This window comes from Galeopterus variegatus, unplaced genomic scaffold (genome assembly GCF_000696425.1).
Source record: "Galeopterus variegatus unplaced genomic scaffold, G_variegatus-3.0.2 Scaffold2389, whole genome shotgun sequence".
NCBI classification, from domain to species: domain Eukaryota; kingdom Metazoa; phylum Chordata; class Mammalia; order Dermoptera; family Cynocephalidae; genus Galeopterus; species Galeopterus variegatus.
Window position 1 is genome coordinate 126,550 of NW_007728500.1, and position 18,570 is coordinate 145,119.

General features: G+C 43.2%; 1 protein-coding gene across 1 annotated transcript in view; it reads right to left on the reverse strand.

The window, feature by feature from the left end:
• SAMM50 (SAMM50 sorting and assembly machinery component) overlaps positions 1–18,570 on the reverse strand; it is a 40,515-nt gene that overhangs the window by 17,491 nt on the left and 4,454 nt on the right. The window contains exons 3-10 of the mRNA XM_008581540.1: positions 17,559–17,660; positions 14,503–14,590; positions 10,176–10,282; positions 9,391–9,521; positions 9,067–9,154; positions 6,940–7,068; positions 5,723–5,794; positions 699–785 (exon numbers count right to left, since the gene is read on the reverse strand). Of these exons, the coding sequence (XP_008579762.1) occupies positions 699–785; positions 5,723–5,794; positions 6,940–7,068; positions 9,067–9,154; positions 9,391–9,521; positions 10,176–10,282; positions 14,503–14,590; positions 17,559–17,660 (804 nt within the window). The remainder of the gene's footprint in view (positions 1–698; positions 786–5,722; positions 5,795–6,939; positions 7,069–9,066; positions 9,155–9,390; positions 9,522–10,175; positions 10,283–14,502; positions 14,591–17,558; positions 17,661–18,570) is intronic.

Sequence of the window (18,570 nt, forward strand, 5' to 3'; positions counted from 1 at the left end):
GGGGGGCGGGGGGTGAGGTGGGAGGTGTAGCCAGCTGGTACAGGGATCGAACCCTGGACCTCGCTGTTGTATGCACCATGCTCTAACTAACTGAGCTAACTGGGCAAGCCCTGCCCTCACATTTTAAGGTAGATCAGGGCACAGGCAGTAGCAGTAGGCTGAGAGCTGCCGCCAGACACCCTGGGCACTGGGAGTCTTAAGAAACCAGACAGGAATTCTCCCAGCCTGGGGCTGCCTTGGCTAGATCCCAATCCCATAACTTACTCATGTCCTGAGTGAATCAGAAGAAATTAACCAAACTGGATTAAAGATTTTAGAAATGCCCGGTAGCACCCAGAGCCCCGTAGACCCAGCAAAATAAGGTGAAGCTGAGAATTTCCATTGAACCAACACTTCAAGGGAAAAGAGACCCTCATACATCCTTGAGCCACATTTCTTTGAAGGCCCTGAGATGATAGGAGGGAAGGGACTCTTTTGTGTCCCATGTGGTCCCAGGTTCTTTTTAAAAGAAAATAATTCCTGCTCCTCCTCAGAGTGTCTTCAATTCTGGCTAAATTGAAAAGATATGCACTTCAGGTCAAAGCATCACTGCTCTGTGCTTCCATTTTAGTGCCAGATATTCAGGACTAAGATTTTCAAGAAGATTCCAAACACAAGGGATAGCAACGCAGGTGACAAGGTTCTGGCTAGATACTCACTGAATCAAATACAAGTTGTTTATTTAGCTGAAGCTCAAAATCTTCCTTTAGGAAGCTCACATCCCCACCGGTGTAGCCTGCCAGTTCCTGTGGGGGAAGAATCCACAGGTCAATTAGAGCAAATAGCCATATTACAAGGGGAACAAGATAATGCTTTGGCAGTTGCAATTTAATTTTGCTGTTTTATATTTTTTAAAAGGCAACAGTACATTCTGTCTCCTAGAAGCGGTATCCTAATTGTTACAGATAGTAACAATGCACTGGCAGAGATTGGAGAATCATCAACGGTACCGAATGACCCGGAGTACATTTCTCCTTCATGCCAGAGAAACACAGCAACACGAGCATTTACCACAGAGCTGGCAGTGGATATGGCTTGTTGACCTAATCAGGGTTTGGAGGAAAAAACTAGCTAACCTTCTTTCATAAGTTACGACATGTGTAAAAATCTGATTTCCAGCTTCTCCCTAACTGAAGATGAAGCGCCCCAGGCCTCTGCCCTGCGTGACAACTGACAACCATCGGCCGGAGCGAGGGAAGGTACCTGGGAAGACCTCAAGATCATCACAGCCTGGGCACCCCTCAGCTGTCCGCTGCCCGAGGTAAGCGCCTCGTGTGCTTGCACTGTTAGTGATCTCATAACAGAGAACCATGTCTCTGTTCCCCTACCTCCAGCAAAAGAGGGAAAGGGAGTTCCAGGTATTTGTACAGTTTCTAGTGTCCCTTTTGTTGTTGATTTCTAGTTTTATTCCATTGTGGTCTGACAAGGTAGCTGGTATGATTTCAATTTTTTAAAATTTGTTGAGGCTTGTTTTGTGACCTAACATAAGGTCTATTCTAGGGAATGTTCCATGTGCTGCTCAGAAGAATGTGTATTCCGCAGCTATTGGATTAAATGTTCTATAAATGTCCATTAAGTTCAACAGGCCTAGAGTAGATTAATTCTGATGTCTCCTGGTTAATTTTCTGTCTGGATGATCTGTCCTTTGCTGAAAGTGAGGTGTTAAAGTCCCCAACTATTATTGTGTTGGAGTCTATTTCTTCCATTAGGTCTAATAGTAATTGCTTTATATAATGGGGTGCTCCAGAGTTAGGTGTGTATGTATTTGGAATTGTTATATCCTCTTGCTGAACTGATCCCTTTATCATTATATAATGACCTTCCCTATCTTTTTTTTACTTTCCTTGGCTTGAAGTCTACTTAGCCTGATATAAGTATAGCTACTCCTGTTGTTTTTTTTGTTTCCATTTGCACAAAATGTCTTTTTCCACCACTTCACTTTCAGCTGGTGTGTGTTTTATAGGTGAAGTGAGTTTCTTGTAGGCAGCATGTTGTTAGTTCTTGTTTTATAATCCATTCAGCCGCTTGCTGTCTTTTAATTGGGGCATTTAATCCATTTATATTTAGAGTTATTATTGATATATAGGGACTTGTTACTGCCATTCTGTTATTTTTTTCTAGTTGTTTTGTTAATCCTTTTTTCCTTTTTCTGATCTTACTGTCTTTCTTTGTGGTTTGAGTGGTTTTCTCTGGCAGTGTATTTTGATTTCTTGCTATTTACTTTCAGTATGTCTCATAAGTTTTTGTGTTATGGCTACCATGAAGCTTACAGAAAACATGTTACAGTTAGACTATTTTAGACTAATAACAACTTAACTTTGATATATAAGAAAAAACAAAGAACCAACTCTACACTTTGGCACTCCCCCCCCCCACATTTTGACATTTTGTTGTTTCAAGTTACATCTTTTAATATTGCCTGCATCTTATATGGTTGTTGTATCTGTTGTTGTCTTGTTAAGTTTGTTCTTTAGTCTTCATAGGAAGGATGTAAGCGGTTTATTCACCCCCCTTATGACACAGGAGTATTCTGAGGTTGTCTATGAACTTACTTTACTAATGAGTTAAGCAACATGTTCCTAAACAAATGAATGGGTCCAAGAAGAAATCAGGAAGGAAATTAAAACATTCCTGGAGACAAATGCAAATGAAAACACAACATACCAGAGCCTATGGGATATAGCTAAAGCAGTTCTAAGAGGGAAGTTTATAGCAATAAATACCTATGTCAAAAAAGAAAGACTTCAAATAAACAATGTAACATTACACCTCAAGGAAGAGAAAATCAAGAACAAACCAAACCCCAAATCAGTAGAAGGAGAGAAATAATAAAAGATCAGAGCAGATATAAATGAATTAGAAATTTTTAAAACATACAAAAGATCAATGAAACAGATTTGGTTTTTTCGAAAAGACAAATGAAATTGATAAACCTTTAGTTAGACTGATGAAGAAAAAAGAGAAGACTCAAATAAAATCAGAAATGAAAAAGGAGACATTACAAATGATACCACAGAAATACAAAGGATCATAAGAGACTACTATGAACAATTATATGCAAACAAACTGGAAAACCTAGAAGAAATGGATAAATTCCTGGATACATACAACTTGCCAAGGTTGAACCATGAAGAACTAGAAAACCTAGACAGATCAAAAACAAGTAATGAGACTAAAGAGTAATCACCAACAACAAAACAGCTGAAGAAGAAATCAAAAGAGTAACCCCAATCACAATAGCCACCAAAAAAAATGAAGTACCTAGGAGTAAATTTAACCAAGGTGAAAAACCTCTACAATGAAAACTACAAAACATTGTTGAAAAAAACTGAAGAGGACACAAATAAATGGAAAGATAAACCATGTTCATGGGTTGGAAGAATTAATATCATCAAAACGTCCATATTAGGGCTGGCTGGTTAGCTCAATTGGGAGAACATGGTGCTGTTAACACCAAAGTCAAGGGTTCAGATCCCCATACCAACCAGCCACCAAAAATAAAGTCCATATTACCCAAAGCAATCTACACATTCAATGCACTCTCTATCAAAATACCAATGATATTCTTCACAGAAATAGAAAAAACAATCTTAAGATTTGTATGGATCCACAAAAGACCCTGTATAGCTAAAGCAACCTTGGACAAAAAGAATGAAGTTGGAGGCATCACATTTCCTGACTTCAAAATATACAATAAAGCTATAATAACCAAAAAAAGCATGATACTGGCATAAAATAGACAAACAAACCAAGAGAACAGAATAGAGAGCCCAGAAACAAAACCACGCACTAAGAGCCAACTGGTTTTTGACAAAGGTGCCAAGAATATATGGAGGGGAAAGGACAGCCTCTTGGATAACTGGTGCTGGGAAAAGTGGATATCCATATGCAGAAGATTGAAACTAGACCCCTCTCTCTAACCATACACAAAATCACCTCAAAATGGATTAAGGACCTAAATTTAAGACCCCAAACTATGAAATTACTAGAAGAAAACATATGGGAAACATTACATGAAATGGGAGTGGGCAGTGCTTTTTTGAACAAGACCACAAGGAACAGGCTACTAAAGCCAAGAATACACAAATGGGACTACATCCAGAGACACTATCAACAAAGTAAAGAGAAACCTACAGATTGGGAGAAAGTGTATGCAAACTACACATCTTGGGCTTATATCCAGAACATATAAGAAACTCAAACAATTCAACAGCAAAAAAAAAAAAAAAACCCAATTAAAATATGAACAAAGAACCTGAATAGACATTTTTCAAAAGATGACATACAAATGGCCAAAAGGTACATGAAAAAATGCTCAAAATCACTAATCATCACAGAAATGCAAATTAAAACCACAATGATATCTTCTCACCCCAGTTAGAATGGCTGTTATCAATAAGACAGAAAACAACAAATGCTGGCGAGAATGCAGAGAAAAGGGCGCCCTCCTACACTGCTGGTGAAAATGAAAATTGCTCCAGCCATTATGGAAAACAGTTCGGAGGTTCCGCAGAGAACTAAAGATAGATCTCCCTTATGACCCAGCTATCCCACTACTGGCATATGCCCAAAGGGAATGCGATCAATATATCAAAAAGACACCTGCACTCCCACGTTCATCAAAACACTACTCACAATAGTCAAGAGAGGGAATCAACCAGAATGCCCATCAACAGATGAATGGATAACAAAGCTGTGGTATATGCACACAATGGAATACTATTCAGCTATAAAAAGATATGATATCCTATCATTTGCAGCAACATGGATGGAACTGGAAACGATCATGTTAAGTGAAGTAAATCAGGCACAGAAGGACAAATACCACATGGTCTCACTCATATGTGAAATCTAAAAAAAAAAAAAAAAAAAAACGTGGTTGTCACGGAAGTAGAGAGTAGAATAATGGTTACCAGAGGCTGGGAGGGGAGAGGGGTGGAGGAGAGGAGAAGGGGTGAACTGAGAGGTTACTATGCCATCTACCCTAAGTGAATCACTGTGCAGTATATGCATGAACTGAAACAACACAGTGTATCCCACAAAAATAAATATGAATAAAATTGGGAAAAAGAAAAGGAAAAAAAGAGTCACAATACCAGAGGTGAATCCTCATTACAGTAGAGGTGAACTAAAGGATACTTTCATTGGCTTAAAAAAAAAGAGGGAAAGGGAAGGACAAACTAAAAGCATGCTTCCAGAACCACTTGAGGGGCACATTTCTTTAAGGCGATGAAGACTATTCCTCCACAGGCACCAGGCAAAGAGCGCCAGCATCTCTCACTGCCATCCCCTGCCTGGCCCCTGCAGGTGTAGGAGTTATGGTCTCTGTCTTCAGGTGTTCTTTCACGGGTAACCAAGGAAACCCTATGCACGGAATCACAACTCTCCTCCTGGCCTGTTATGTGTCACCATCAAAGATGCCACTGGGCTCTGTGAAGGCACAAGAATGAAGTGCAGGGAGCAGCACACAATTCCAGGGCCAGGAGCCCTGAGCACAGAGCTGACAATCCTTGCAAGCGATTCTAGAGTGATGTTTACAATTAAAGGGAAAAGTTTGGTATTAAAAATGTTGATGCTCTGTGTGACTCCCCATGCTCCTAGGGTCACCCAGCCTGCCGAGACTATCTACTGTCAAAAGCTTGGCTCCCCTCCACCCTACAGAGTTTAGGTGAAAGAACAGTACCTGGTTAACTTTCAGCAAAGCACCTCTTCTTGGTAAGATGGAAGAATTCCGAGAGTCAATGACCATGGCATGCTGAAAGAAATTTGTTTAGGAGTTTTTCACTTCAAGTAGTTCTATAAAATAACAACAAATGCTAATTGAGCACTCACTGTATGCTAGGCCTGTGCTAACAAGCACTTTACCATGATTAAATGCTTCATCTTTACAGAAACCGTAGGAGGAAGGTAGAATTATACCTGGCTTATATGAAGGTACTTCAAAAAGTTCATGCAAGGGGCCGGCCCGGTGGCGCACTGGATAGTGCGCCGCTTGGGAAGCGCGGCGGCGCTCCCGTCCGAGGGTTCGGATCCCACATACAGACCGGCTCCCGCTCACTGGCTGAGCGAGGCACAGGAGCAGCGCCGAGGCTTGCGATCCCGTTGCCGGTCCCCGGTCCGGTACGGGGGCAACACTGAGGGGTGCGATCCGTTGCCGGACACGGAAAAAAGACAAAAGACAAAAAAAAAAAAAAAGTTCATGGAAAGGGGGCCGGCCCGCTGGCGCACTGGATGGTGCGCCGCTTGGGAAGCGCGGCGGCGCTCCCGTCCGAGGGTTCGGATCCCACATACAGACCGGCTCCCGCTCACTGGCTGAGCGAGGCACAGGAGCAGCGCCGAGGCTTGCGATCCCGTTGCCGGTCCCCGGTCCGGTACGGGGGCAACACTGAGGGTTGCGATCCGTTGCCGGACACGGAAAAAAGACAAAAGACAAAAAAAAAAAAAAAAAAGTTCATGCAAAAATAGAATTGAAAGATAACATAGATCTTTCCACAAACTTTTTGAAGTACACTCGCATAAGAGGACGCTGAGGCATGGGCGGTGCGTGAGAGTAAGGCATTGTGGTTCACATGAATAAACAACCCCCTTCGTCCCGTGGCGTTTATGACCCTGGGTCATTCTCTCAAGGAACTCGCCACCTTGGCCTAAGTCAACTCAGCCAGCTTCCTAATTATTTTTGAAAGCTGGAATTCCATGGTCAGTTCTTAAACACACCTTTACCCATTATTGCTTATGTGATTTAGAAAAAATAACACAAGGCAGTGTACCATGACTCACAGAGAGCCAAGAGCCACTGTTTCAGCCACCCGATCTCTGTGACACTTCTCAATCAGCCCGGATGGTGGCAAAGACAGCTGGCCGATCAACAAACTTATTTACTTCAACAAAAAAAGTCCTTACCGAAAGAGATGACTTAAGTGAATGTCCGCTTTCTTTTCGAACAGCAAACGACGCAGTCCTGGAGAGGCAGCCCAGCTCTCGCCACACGCCTTCCCACTTGAGCGTGTGGCTGGTCTTCCACAGGGGAAACTGCAAACGCACACGTGGGAGTGAGTGGCTTTCTGCACCACACACACTCGAGGAAGCAGCCACAATCATTTTTTGGAATGAAACATCACTAAATAATTAACTATTTAAATACTTAAGATAAATTTTTTTAAATGATGAGAGGGAGGGAGAAAGGGCAGAAGGGGAGAAGGAGAGATGAGGAACAGGGAATGCCGTGAAGTGAGGCCAGGGATACCCTGCTCCAGGCAGTAGGACTGTATTCCAGGTGAGGGGACAGGGCCAACAGTCTGAAGGCTGCAGGTAAGTCTGTAGTCAACAGGTGCCATCTCTTCCATCTCTTTTTAAAGAATAAGATGCCTAAGACAATTTGATACCTCCCATTCTCAGTCCACCTAACCCCTTGCCTGAAGCCAGTCCCGGACCCAGACAACTCACATCAGCCCCCAGAGAAAAACAGGAGACAAAGTCTCATGAGCTAAGAGTATCCTTCCCACAGCCAGAAGCCTGAACCAAGGGCCGGCCCGGTGGTGCACTGCTACAGTTGCCGGTCACGAAAAAAGACAAAAAGAGAAAAAAAAAAAAAAAAAAAAAAAAAGAAGCCTGAACCAAGTATCTCTGGGGTCCAGGCAAGTGGGACCTGCCTCTCAGCCTGACACTCTTTCCCTGAAGCCAGGACAGCCTGTCTTAGATTTCTAACTCAGAGAAATGCCCATGTTCTTTCTGAACAGTGAGCAATGTTGTTTGGTGGCTTTCAGAAGTATGAAGGTAATTTAACTCTTACAAGGAAGTCAGGTCACCCCATGGTCCCACTGAGCATTCTCTGTAGCCCTCAGGCAAGAGAACTCAAGGCCATTAGGGGTGGGTGGGGCACCATCAAAGGCCCAGAACACCCACCCCACCCACTTTCAGGGTGAGAACCTGGGGGCACTCACCTCAGCACAATTACTTATGAAGCCCCCGCAAGACACCATGCCAGGCGCTGGGGAACCAGGGGATGGTACAGGAGGGGCTTCCTTGTTCACCTGCTATTTCTGCACTTAGAGCCACCTCAGACTCAGGCACCTTCCCAAATTCCTGCAGGAGGGGCAGCGCTTCCTAAATCATCTCTTCATCCCTTATAAGGCAGCTCTTAACAAAAAAGACCCTCTTATTCAGAGGAGACACACCTTATGTCTTTGAATTCACTGTCAGATGGACAGGTGGGGCCAGACAGGACGATCTTATCAGGGCAGCGAGCCCCTACTGAATGTGGGCCCCAAAGACTAAGCCCAAGTACACTCCAGTCCTCTCCTCTAAAAGCTCCACTCATTCAACTTCAGGGCTGCCGGCTGCAAGGCCATTTTCCTCTTGCCCTCCACCTGTACCTACCCCACAGCCTAGTGTACACTTTAGTGTCTTTCATCTCTGCTACTCCATGTGGACAAACAAGGTGTTCCTACTCTCCTACGAATGTACTCTATAAAAAAGGCTTAGAAAAAAGAGATAAAGGGGGACACTGGGGAGAAGGACGGGAGGAAGCTCCTAGGTGTCTGACCACTGCTGGCCACAGTCTGCAACTTGAGAGCTACTGGAGAGAAAAGCGTCTGCCCCAGGACATCCCCTGCACATCCCCACCACAGGGCACACAAGGGCTGTATGAGAGGAGAAAGGGGTCTGAGGGCTATTCCCTTCCAGACGAGGAAAGGCTGCCACCTGGAGAAAAAGCAGAAATGCAAATGCTCGCAAAGCTCATGTCTATGTCCTGAACCTGCAGCCCACCTGGTCTACCTCCATGTGCTGCATTTTCACAACTTTGGCCCACGAGGATCAGAGCATGAGCAGCTAACGCACCTCAGGTGCCGGAGAAGTGCCAAGCACTCTGCTGGGAGCGTTATCTGCTTATTCATCTCCACGGCAGCCCCATGAGACCCGCAAAGGGTTTGGCCTCCCCTTGCCTCCCTCTGGCTGTCTCTGGGAATTAACGAAAGGGCACTTTGCTTTCACCCGAGTCGACAAAGACAATGACCAGAGGCCACTTACGCTATACTCGGCTGACATTCCTCTGTCTGTCTCCCGCAGTGAGCTCCAAGGAAACTGTCCAGTAACTTTATATAAGTTTACAGAGAAACTAGGAGACAACAGGATAGAGCTTTAGAAGCTGAAACAGTGATTAGAACTTGTACACATTTAAATCAACAGATTTAAAACTACACTTGGGGGATTCATCTTCAGGAGGAAATCTACATCGTGTTGTCACACTACAGAAGTGGCAGCTGATTCTGTCAAGTTTCTTTTCACAAACAAACCATCTATTTTAACTTTTAAACCAGGCCACTGTACAAAATGATCTGCTTGGCTTCCTACTTTCTTTCGAAGTTTCCGGGCTGTGGTTTGAAGAAGGACAAGCCATACGAAGTTTCTTTTGTTCCATAGGAAAACTGAAAAGTCACCTTTTCTGCACGTCCTAGAAGATTAGGGAGTTTGAGGCCAAGGACCTAGGAGGGAAAAACATAGCAGTCGTCTAAATGGAAGGAATGACAACCTTCAATAAAGACGATGCTAGCTGCGGGGCTTTTGTAAAAACAGAAGAAAAATGTAGACTAAAGATCTGGCCTGTCACTGGCCATTGCTTTCACTCTTTAAAACCTGCTTTTGGGGGCCGGCCCATGGCTCACTCGGGAGAATGTGGTGCTGATGAGACCACGGCCACGGGTTCGGAGCCCCATATAGGGATGGCCGAATCACTCACTGGGTGAGCGTGGTGCTGACAACACCAAGTCAAGGGTTAAGATCCCCTTACTGGTCATCTTATAAAAAAATAATAAATAAAATAAAACCTGTCTTTGCCAGTGCACACATCCTATGTGCAAACCTGGTGAACACAAGGGACAAGCTGTGAACCTGAACAAGATTGTTGATATGAACATTCCCCAAATCATTCCTAATGACTGATGTTAATATTGTTATCAAACAACTCATAACACATTATAATCATTTCTAGGGAGATTAAAGAGAAACCACCAATAACAACAGATTAAGGTACATGAAATGAAAAAGAGTTTTGAAGCTATTATCAATTTTAGATTGCGTATTTTAAAAGATCATAATTCAAAGTTCCAGTACGAAAAAGAAAAAATGCTGCAGCATACCATACTGCCTTCGTTGTTCCCAACCATGGTGTTATAGCTGCCCGTTAACCTCCTTAGTTCAGTGACTTCAAAGGTGACATCTAACCCGTTTGGTAACGCATCATCACCTAAGTAAATTAAACACATTAAACAACGAGACAGTTAGAAATGTCATTTTATTTGGGGTTCCTTTGCCAAAAAAGACAAAAAGCAATCTGAAAGTTCATTTTATTTTACAATCTCCTTAGGAAAATGTACCATCTTTAAGAACACTCCCACACAAAAGCAAAATACACTTCTACACCAAAAAACCTGTTTCTAGTTCCTGTGGTAGAATATATCAAAAAACAGTCAACCTTTGCTGCAGCAGATAAATATAAGCAGCATTATTTGCTTACACAAACAATATTTGCTAAAGGAATCTATTCTCCTACTAGGGAGGTCCTTAAAAATATTCGGAGCCTCGATTCAACTGACATTAAGCCATGGAGTACACGCGGCAATAGGGATTTTAGTAAACCTGGAAGAGATACAATAAACACGATATTGTTTATCAAATTATCAATGTAAGAGGTACTGTTGTCCTCGGTCCAGCCAGGATGTGATCAGTGCAGCTGCCTCATGACCCCTTGGCTCTGTGCCTTTTTCGAGGCGGACTGCGCTCTGCAGGGGCCCGGGGCCTCTCACAGCAAGGAAGGACAACTCCACGCACTGCACAGAGCAGAGAAGCTCAAACCTGGCTGGATGTCCAGATGCATCTGGGCAGCTGTCAAAAGTTACTGATGCCCAGGCACTGGCTCCCACATATTGAGGTTCAGCAGGTCTAGAACAGAGCCCTGGCACCATTTCTTTTTTTTGTTTGTTTTTGTTTTTGTTTGTTTTGTTTTGGCTGCTGGCCAGTACAGGGACGACCTTGGTGTTATCAGCACCACATGCTAACCAAGTAAGCTAACTGGCCAGCACTCCCCACCCTTTTTTAAATTAACGAGACTTTATTTTTTAGAGCAGTTTTAGGTGTACAGAAAGATAAAGCAGAGAGCACAGTTCTCAAAAAACCCCTCCCCCTCCCCGACGCACATTTCCTCCCACTACTAACTCCTCACATTTGTGCGGGACATTTGCTACAACTGATAAGCCAACACTTACACTATTATCAAGTCAAGGCCACAGTTTTTATTAGAGTTCACTCTTGGTGTTGTCCATTCTATGGGTCTTGACAAATGTATAATGACATGTGTCCACCACTGCAGTATAATACAGAATTAGTTTCACTGCCCTAAACCATTCTAAGCTCCTACTTAATGCTAATGGGCAGCCAGAGTAGAGAACCACTGTCAGAGGTGGGCCAGCTGACCATGTACAAGGTCATGTGTATACCAGGGAGAGAAAAGAGCTGAAACCAAATGCCACCAACAAAACTCGCCACCGAGAAGAGCATCCCTGGGTAATGGATCAGGGCTGGGGCCCTAGAATTGTATCACTCACTTGTCTGACTTTGGACAAGATACTTAAACCTCTGAGCCCTGATTTCATTAGCTGAAAAATATTTAAAGATCCAGCAATCCCACTACTGGGTATACACCCAAAAGAAATGAAATCAGTATGTCAAGAGATAGCTGTACTACCATGTTTACTGCAGCACTAGTCACAATAGCCAAGACATGGAATCAACCTAAGTGTCCATCAGCGGAAGAATGGATCAAGAAAATGTGGTACATATACACAATGGAATACTATTCAGCCTTAAAAAAGAATGAAATCCTGTCTGCCACTTGCAACAACATGGATGAACTGGAGGATATTATGTTAAGTGAAATGAGCCAGACATAGAGAGACAAATACTGCACGATCTCACTCATACATGAAATCTCATGGAAGCAGAGAGAACAGTGGTTACCAGAGGATGGGGTAGGGTAAGGCAAGGGAGAAGTTGGTCATCAGGTACAGTTACAGTTCCATAGGAGGATGAGGTTCTACTGTTCTACTGAACAGTAGTGTGTCTATAATTAGCAATAATGTATTGTATATTTCAAAATAGCTAAAAAATTGTGAATGTTCTCACCACAAAGAAACAATAAATGTTTGTGCTGACGTATGTCAATTACCCTGATTTGATCATTACACTATATTACATGTATTGAAACATCACATTGTACCCAATAAATATGTACAATTATGTATCAATTAAAAATAAAATAAAACTTAAAAAAATATAATACCGACACTTCACCAGTTTTTGTGAGGATTTGATCGGACTGTGCACATAAACACTTGCTGCTAAACAGGTACTGCTCAGTCATGCACCACATAACAACGCTTTGGTCAAAAATGGACCACATATATGATGGTGGTCCCATAAGATTATAATGGCTATACCATATAGCCTAGGTGTGCAGAAGGCTATACCACCTAGGTTTGTGTAAACACACTCTATGATGTTTGCACAATGATAAAATCGCCTAACAACACATTTCTCAGAAGGTATCTCGTCCTGACTATATTACTATCACTCTGAAGGTTACAGAACGGTTGTCTCCCCAGATCTCTTCCCTTTTACCACTCCTGTGGTTCCCAAACTTCAACATGCATCAGAATCTCCTGGAGGGCTCACTATGACACAGATCATTGCCCCCACCCCTGAAGTTTCTGCTTCAGTCAAATATCTATTTCTAACAAGTTCCCAGGTGAGAGCAGTACTGCTGTTCCCAGACCACACTTTGAGTGGTCTGACCAGTTAGCTCACTTGGGAGAGCACGGTGCTGGTAACAACAAGGTCATGGGTTTGACCCCCATACCAGCCAGCCGCCCCCCCACCCCCCGCAAAAAGCAGACCTCAGATCACACTTTGAGAACCACTGTTCTAATCATAACTGAATCCCCCATTTTTTAGCTGAGTGCTTGGCCACTCAGACTTTATTTCCCAGCCTCCCTTGCACATAGGTGTGGCCATGTGACTAAGTCCTGGCCAATGGCATGAAAGGTAAGTGCTGTGTACAACACCTGGGACAGGTGCTTAAAGGGTGAGGCCCATCCATTCATACTACCCGATGCTGGAATGAGGGCATGGTGCTCAGCCATCAGAGGGATCAGGGGATCCTAGGTATGATGAAGAGACAAGGGCAACATGGGAAAACCACAACAGCTGAAGTGACCTCAAGGAGCAGAACCACCCAAAAGCCATTGACAGTCTCCCAAACGTGTGGAGAAGACTTCTCTTTTGTCTGAGCCACTGTTAATTTGGGTCTCTTGTTAGTTTTGGCTGAAACTATATTCCAAATAATAAAAATGCCCTTAGATCATACTAGCACTTTATATTTTTGCATTTTCATATATTGTCTTATTTATGTCTTCTCGAAATTATCCCCCATTCAATTCGAAAGAGTTTACTTGTTCACTGATTCAATCTAAATATTTACTGTCAATGGAAGTCTGCTGAATTCAGAATAAAGTCCAAAATCTACCATGACATACTAGGTCCTCATAATGTGGTCTCCTGATTACTTTTGTACCTTTTCTCTCATCACTCTTATTCCCCAAAATCTGCATTCTGGCTCTACCAAACACTTGCAGTCCACCCAATGAACCATCCCTTCTCTGGCCACTGGGCCTGTTAAATGCTATCCCTCAACCTAGAACATTCTTCATCCCTCACCTCACTACCCTCTTCTCCCCAGACTAACTCATATGCATCTTTTGGGCCCAGCTTATGGATCACCCCTTCTAGGAAATTCTAAGTTTCCCTCTTTAGACCCCTTACAGCAAAACCTGTCACCTGAGCTATCATCACGTTTGTCCCCGAGCCCTGCCCCACTTGACCAAAAGCTTCTGAAGGAGGACACTGTGTCTTGCATGCTGCAGCACCTCTCCCTGGTACCTGCGTAGGGCCTGACTCCTAGCAGGTGCCCATGAGTAAAAGAATGAATGTTGACTAAACTGAGAGACTTGCCCAATATCACAAAGCAAATAAGAAAATGAGCTAAAACTAAAACAGAAATCTGGTTCCCTCCTCTTTTTAAAGTACACGTTTAGACGGGTTCTGCCAAGAGTGCTTTCAGATAGCTGCTGGGCTGGGACATGCTGAATGAAGCCTATCTCCTTCCTTCGGAATCATTCTCAGAACCCTGGTGTAGTCCAGGGGTTCAGATGACAATATTTTCCAAGTGCACCATTCCTCCCTCAGCCTGATACAAAAATCCAGTTCTTCCTGAGACTGTTAACTACCACGACCTATCTGCTTGATAAACCTTTAGGTGCTATGTATATCTGGCCACACGAATAGCCTTTCTGTGATCCTGGAGGATGGATGGTGGAAAGAGAATCATAAAGATAACTATGTCACAATATGTACCTTGACATGTATCAATCAAAACATCCACATGTCTAAAAATTCCTAGACGAAGCAATTTTTCACGGGCTTCATGAGATTTCCGCATTACCTGTAAAACGGGAAAAAAACAAAGAGAATGTATTCTTCTAAGATACAGAAACAAAAGGTGGCTACGTGGCCAGGCTAGCGGTTTACCATTCGGCACTAAGTAGCTGATCACTGAGAAGAGAGCACTACCAAAACCAGCCATGAGAGAATGGAAAAAGCACTATGGGCAACCAAACAACCCATTCAGAAATGTAAAACCAAGCCTAGAGCATAAAGAGCGTGCACAACATAATCCCTTCTGTATAAACAAGAAAATTAATTAAGATACATACACACACAATACACAGCCTAGCATGTTATCCCAAAAGGAATCATAATCAAGTGTGAATAGTGATTATGTTTGGTGAAGGGGAGACGTCTGTGCATGTGTGTGTCCGTGTGTGCACGCGTGCCTTTTTATGTTGTTTCAACTTCCTAACCATTTCTAACCACTGTTCACTTTTTTCCCTCTCTTCAACATCAACAGCAATCCTTTCCTTCTTTTTTTTTTTTTTTTGTTTTGGTAGCTGGCCTGTACGGGGATCTGAACCCTTGACCTTAGTGTCACCAGCACCATGCGCTAACCGAGTAAGCTAACCAGCCAGCCCAATAGCAGTCTTTTCTGATGCCAGGAGTCCATTCTTCTTAGAAGGACAAGTAGAAGGATAAGGCAGAAAAGGTGCTCAGGAAGCAGAGTAGGAAAGGACCTTGTGTCACTAGCAAAGTTTAGATGTCATCCTGCAGGTAAAAGGGAGTTACTTCAGAATTTTCAGCAGAGGAGAGACAGGATCAAATTTCCTTATAAGAAAGAGCTGATCAGGTGGATGAATATGGAGTTTTGCTCAGAAGGGAAGAAGACTAGAAATGAGGGAAGCATGCGGGGCTCCTGCAGCAGCCCCGGCAGCAGGGATGGAGGCTGGTCCAGCACGGGCCATGGTGCTGGAGGGGAGGACGTATTCTAGATGGTTCACGGGCAGGAGCTGGAAGACACTGTCACTACTGGAGTACTGGAGAAAGAAGAGGCTGTGAAAATTTTCAGCTCTGGGCTTAGCTGAAAAGGTTAGGATAGGGGTTGGTGCCATTAGAGAGGTCAGGAATAGAGATGGAAAGACAGGCAGGGCAGGGGGTGGAAAAAAACAATGACTTCAGATTTTAGCCACATGGAGTTGGAGATTATGGAATTCCACAAGGAAATGTTTAGTGGGCAGTTGCATATTCAGGGCTAGAGCTCAACAAAGAGTAACTGGCTAGAAACAGAGCGTGGGGAGCCCTCCACATTTAGGCTGTACTTGAAACCAGGGATGTGGATGAGATCTCCAGAAGAGTGATTCTTGCAGAAAAGCAACCTTTAAGGATGGTCACAGGGGGAAAAAGCTGACAATGGAGCCTAAAAATGAATGTGATGAGAGATGGAAAGCAACCCAGGAGAATGGGATTCACAGAAACCAAGGGAAGAGAAAATGTGAAGGGGAGGTAGAGAAACATTCAAAAGGTAAATAACAAAGCACTGAAAATATATTCCACATAAGTGACAACATGATCATTTCTGTAATATAGCAAGAGCTCTTATAAATTAACAAAAGCCCAACAATGCAATGGAAAGCAGAAAACACCAACAGGTAATTCACAAATGGCTAATAAGCAGTATAAAATGCTTGATCTCATTCATAACTAAATAAGTGCAAATTAAAATAATGAGAGAGTATTTTTCTCCTGACAGGATGGCAAGAATTAAAAAATGTGAGAACACCCAATTTGGGGGAGCAGACCCTCTCATACACTGCTGCAGGAGTGTGGAATGGTGGGTTTCTTTGGAGAGCAATATGGCAACATCTGTTACTATGATAAAGCACATACCCTTTGACCTAGTCAACCCACTTCTAGGAATTTATTCTGTGGATATACTGTCATATTTACACAAAGATACATGAACACGTTGAAAACATCATTGTTTGTAAGAGCAAAACACTCAATTAATTTAAATGTCCATCAAAAGGGAAACGTTTACAATAAATGACAGGAAGTCCACACAGTGGTACCACACAGAGGTATCATGCAGCCAACAGATCAGTATGTGCTCATGTGAAAAGATCTCCATAATTTACGATGTCAAAAAAGAAAGTTGCAGAATAAAAATGTGGAAAATAAGGTTTTTGTTTAAAGGATATATGTGTTTACACACGTGCACAACATATCTGGAAGGATGCAGAAGAAACTGTTAGCCATGTTACCACTGGAAAGTGGACTGGAATTGGCCAGGGGAGGGAAATGTGTATATTCCATTTCAATACCCTTCTGTACCATCCGATTTTTTATACTTTTTTTACTTTAATCTTTTAAAACCATAAATTTTTTATTTTAAGTGGGAATGGTCCGCAGTGCCAAACACTGCTAAAAGGTCAAGGGCAATGAGTACTGAAAGGGGCCAGCTGGATCCGGCCACAAGGAAGTTGCTGGTGACTTCTGCTTGTTCAGTGTGGCCCCAAGACAGAAGGAACCCACAGAGGGGAGGGGAAAGAGGGTGCAGCCCAGGAAAGAGACTGCTCCGTAGACAGAGCAAGGCCCAGGAGATGGGGAGTGGGTAACAGACAAGTCCCCCTCTCTCCATAGGGTCAGCGAGGGCCCCAAAGGAGAGAACGCAGCAGAATGCTCAGCATGGTGCCTGGGAAGGGGACAAATACATCAGCTCCCATTACGATGCTGGGGGAGTTATGAAGAACACAGGATGGACTGGCCTTGGACAAGAAGACAGACACTTCTTCCTCCAGGACAAGAGAGACAGGAGGTGAGGCAAGTGCAATTACATGTCAGATTGTGGGAGGCACCCAGGAACCAGGGGGGTTCAGCTTCCAGGGACCAGCGCTCCTCTGGGGTAGGAGACAGGTCTACACCAGGCTCGGGGTGGGGTGCTTAGTAGGTTGAAGAGATGGGAAGAGTTACAGGTTTTCAGAAGGGACTGGAAAAGAATGCCAAATAGAGATCACACTTACTTCAATGAGGTTTTTAGCCTTAAAAACATCTCCAATTTCACAAATGATGATATCATCTTTAGTCCTTCCAAGTCCATCAAAATGAACATGTTGAACAACCACCTAAACGTGACAAAGGGACACTGATTATTTTTTATGACACAAGGCAAGGGATTAGTTATCAAGACTAAAGACGAATATACAAAATTAATTCCAAGGTTTTTTTCAAGTTTAATAGCCCTCACTTTTTTCTACGCTGTTGCAGACTGTCTTCCAATCGCCAGCTACTGAGCAAGCTGGGAATGGAATGGGCACCTCTGCCAGACTTGCTTTCCCTCCCGTTTCTGAAGCTGGTAGAATACTGGCCACTCTCCAGACGTGATCCCAGGAGGCCCCACACTTCTTACTTTAGGAATTTATTCTTACTTTGCACACCTTTTCAAAAAACTTGTCACTTGGAAAAAAACACAAAAAATAGTAACTTGAACTTTCCCTTTGCTAAGTCCATACTTCCAGCCAGACGACCCAGGACCACATCAGCCCTAAACCCAGGCAGGCCACAGAGGCCACCTTCTGTCCTTCCCAACACACTCCCTGAGCACTGACCTGCAGACGAATGCTGGCTGTGACCCCTGACTTAATAACTGTGTGCATCTTGCTAAAGCTCTTGCATAAATTTCAACACAGCATGATAAAGAGCCCCTCCTCTACCAGTCTCCTCAAAGGAAAGTAAACTCTCCAAGAGCTGAAAAACTATATTCGAATTTCGAAGGCAAAAAGGTTTATGAAGTTTCATTTGAGACTCAGGGTCTTTTTTCCAGGAGTACAGAAGTATAAACTTAAACATAGTTTAAGATTGTCCTTGAAATACTTTTGGTTTTTCTAATAACATAAATACAAAAATGTGTTTGCCTAAACTTCCCACATAAATAACTGCCAAGGAAAAACTGCTTCTCTAAATTAGAAACTACTATTCTACAAGTCACCAGTCTTTCTGGTCGTAGTTGGTTACAAACTTTTCTTTGACAAAGGC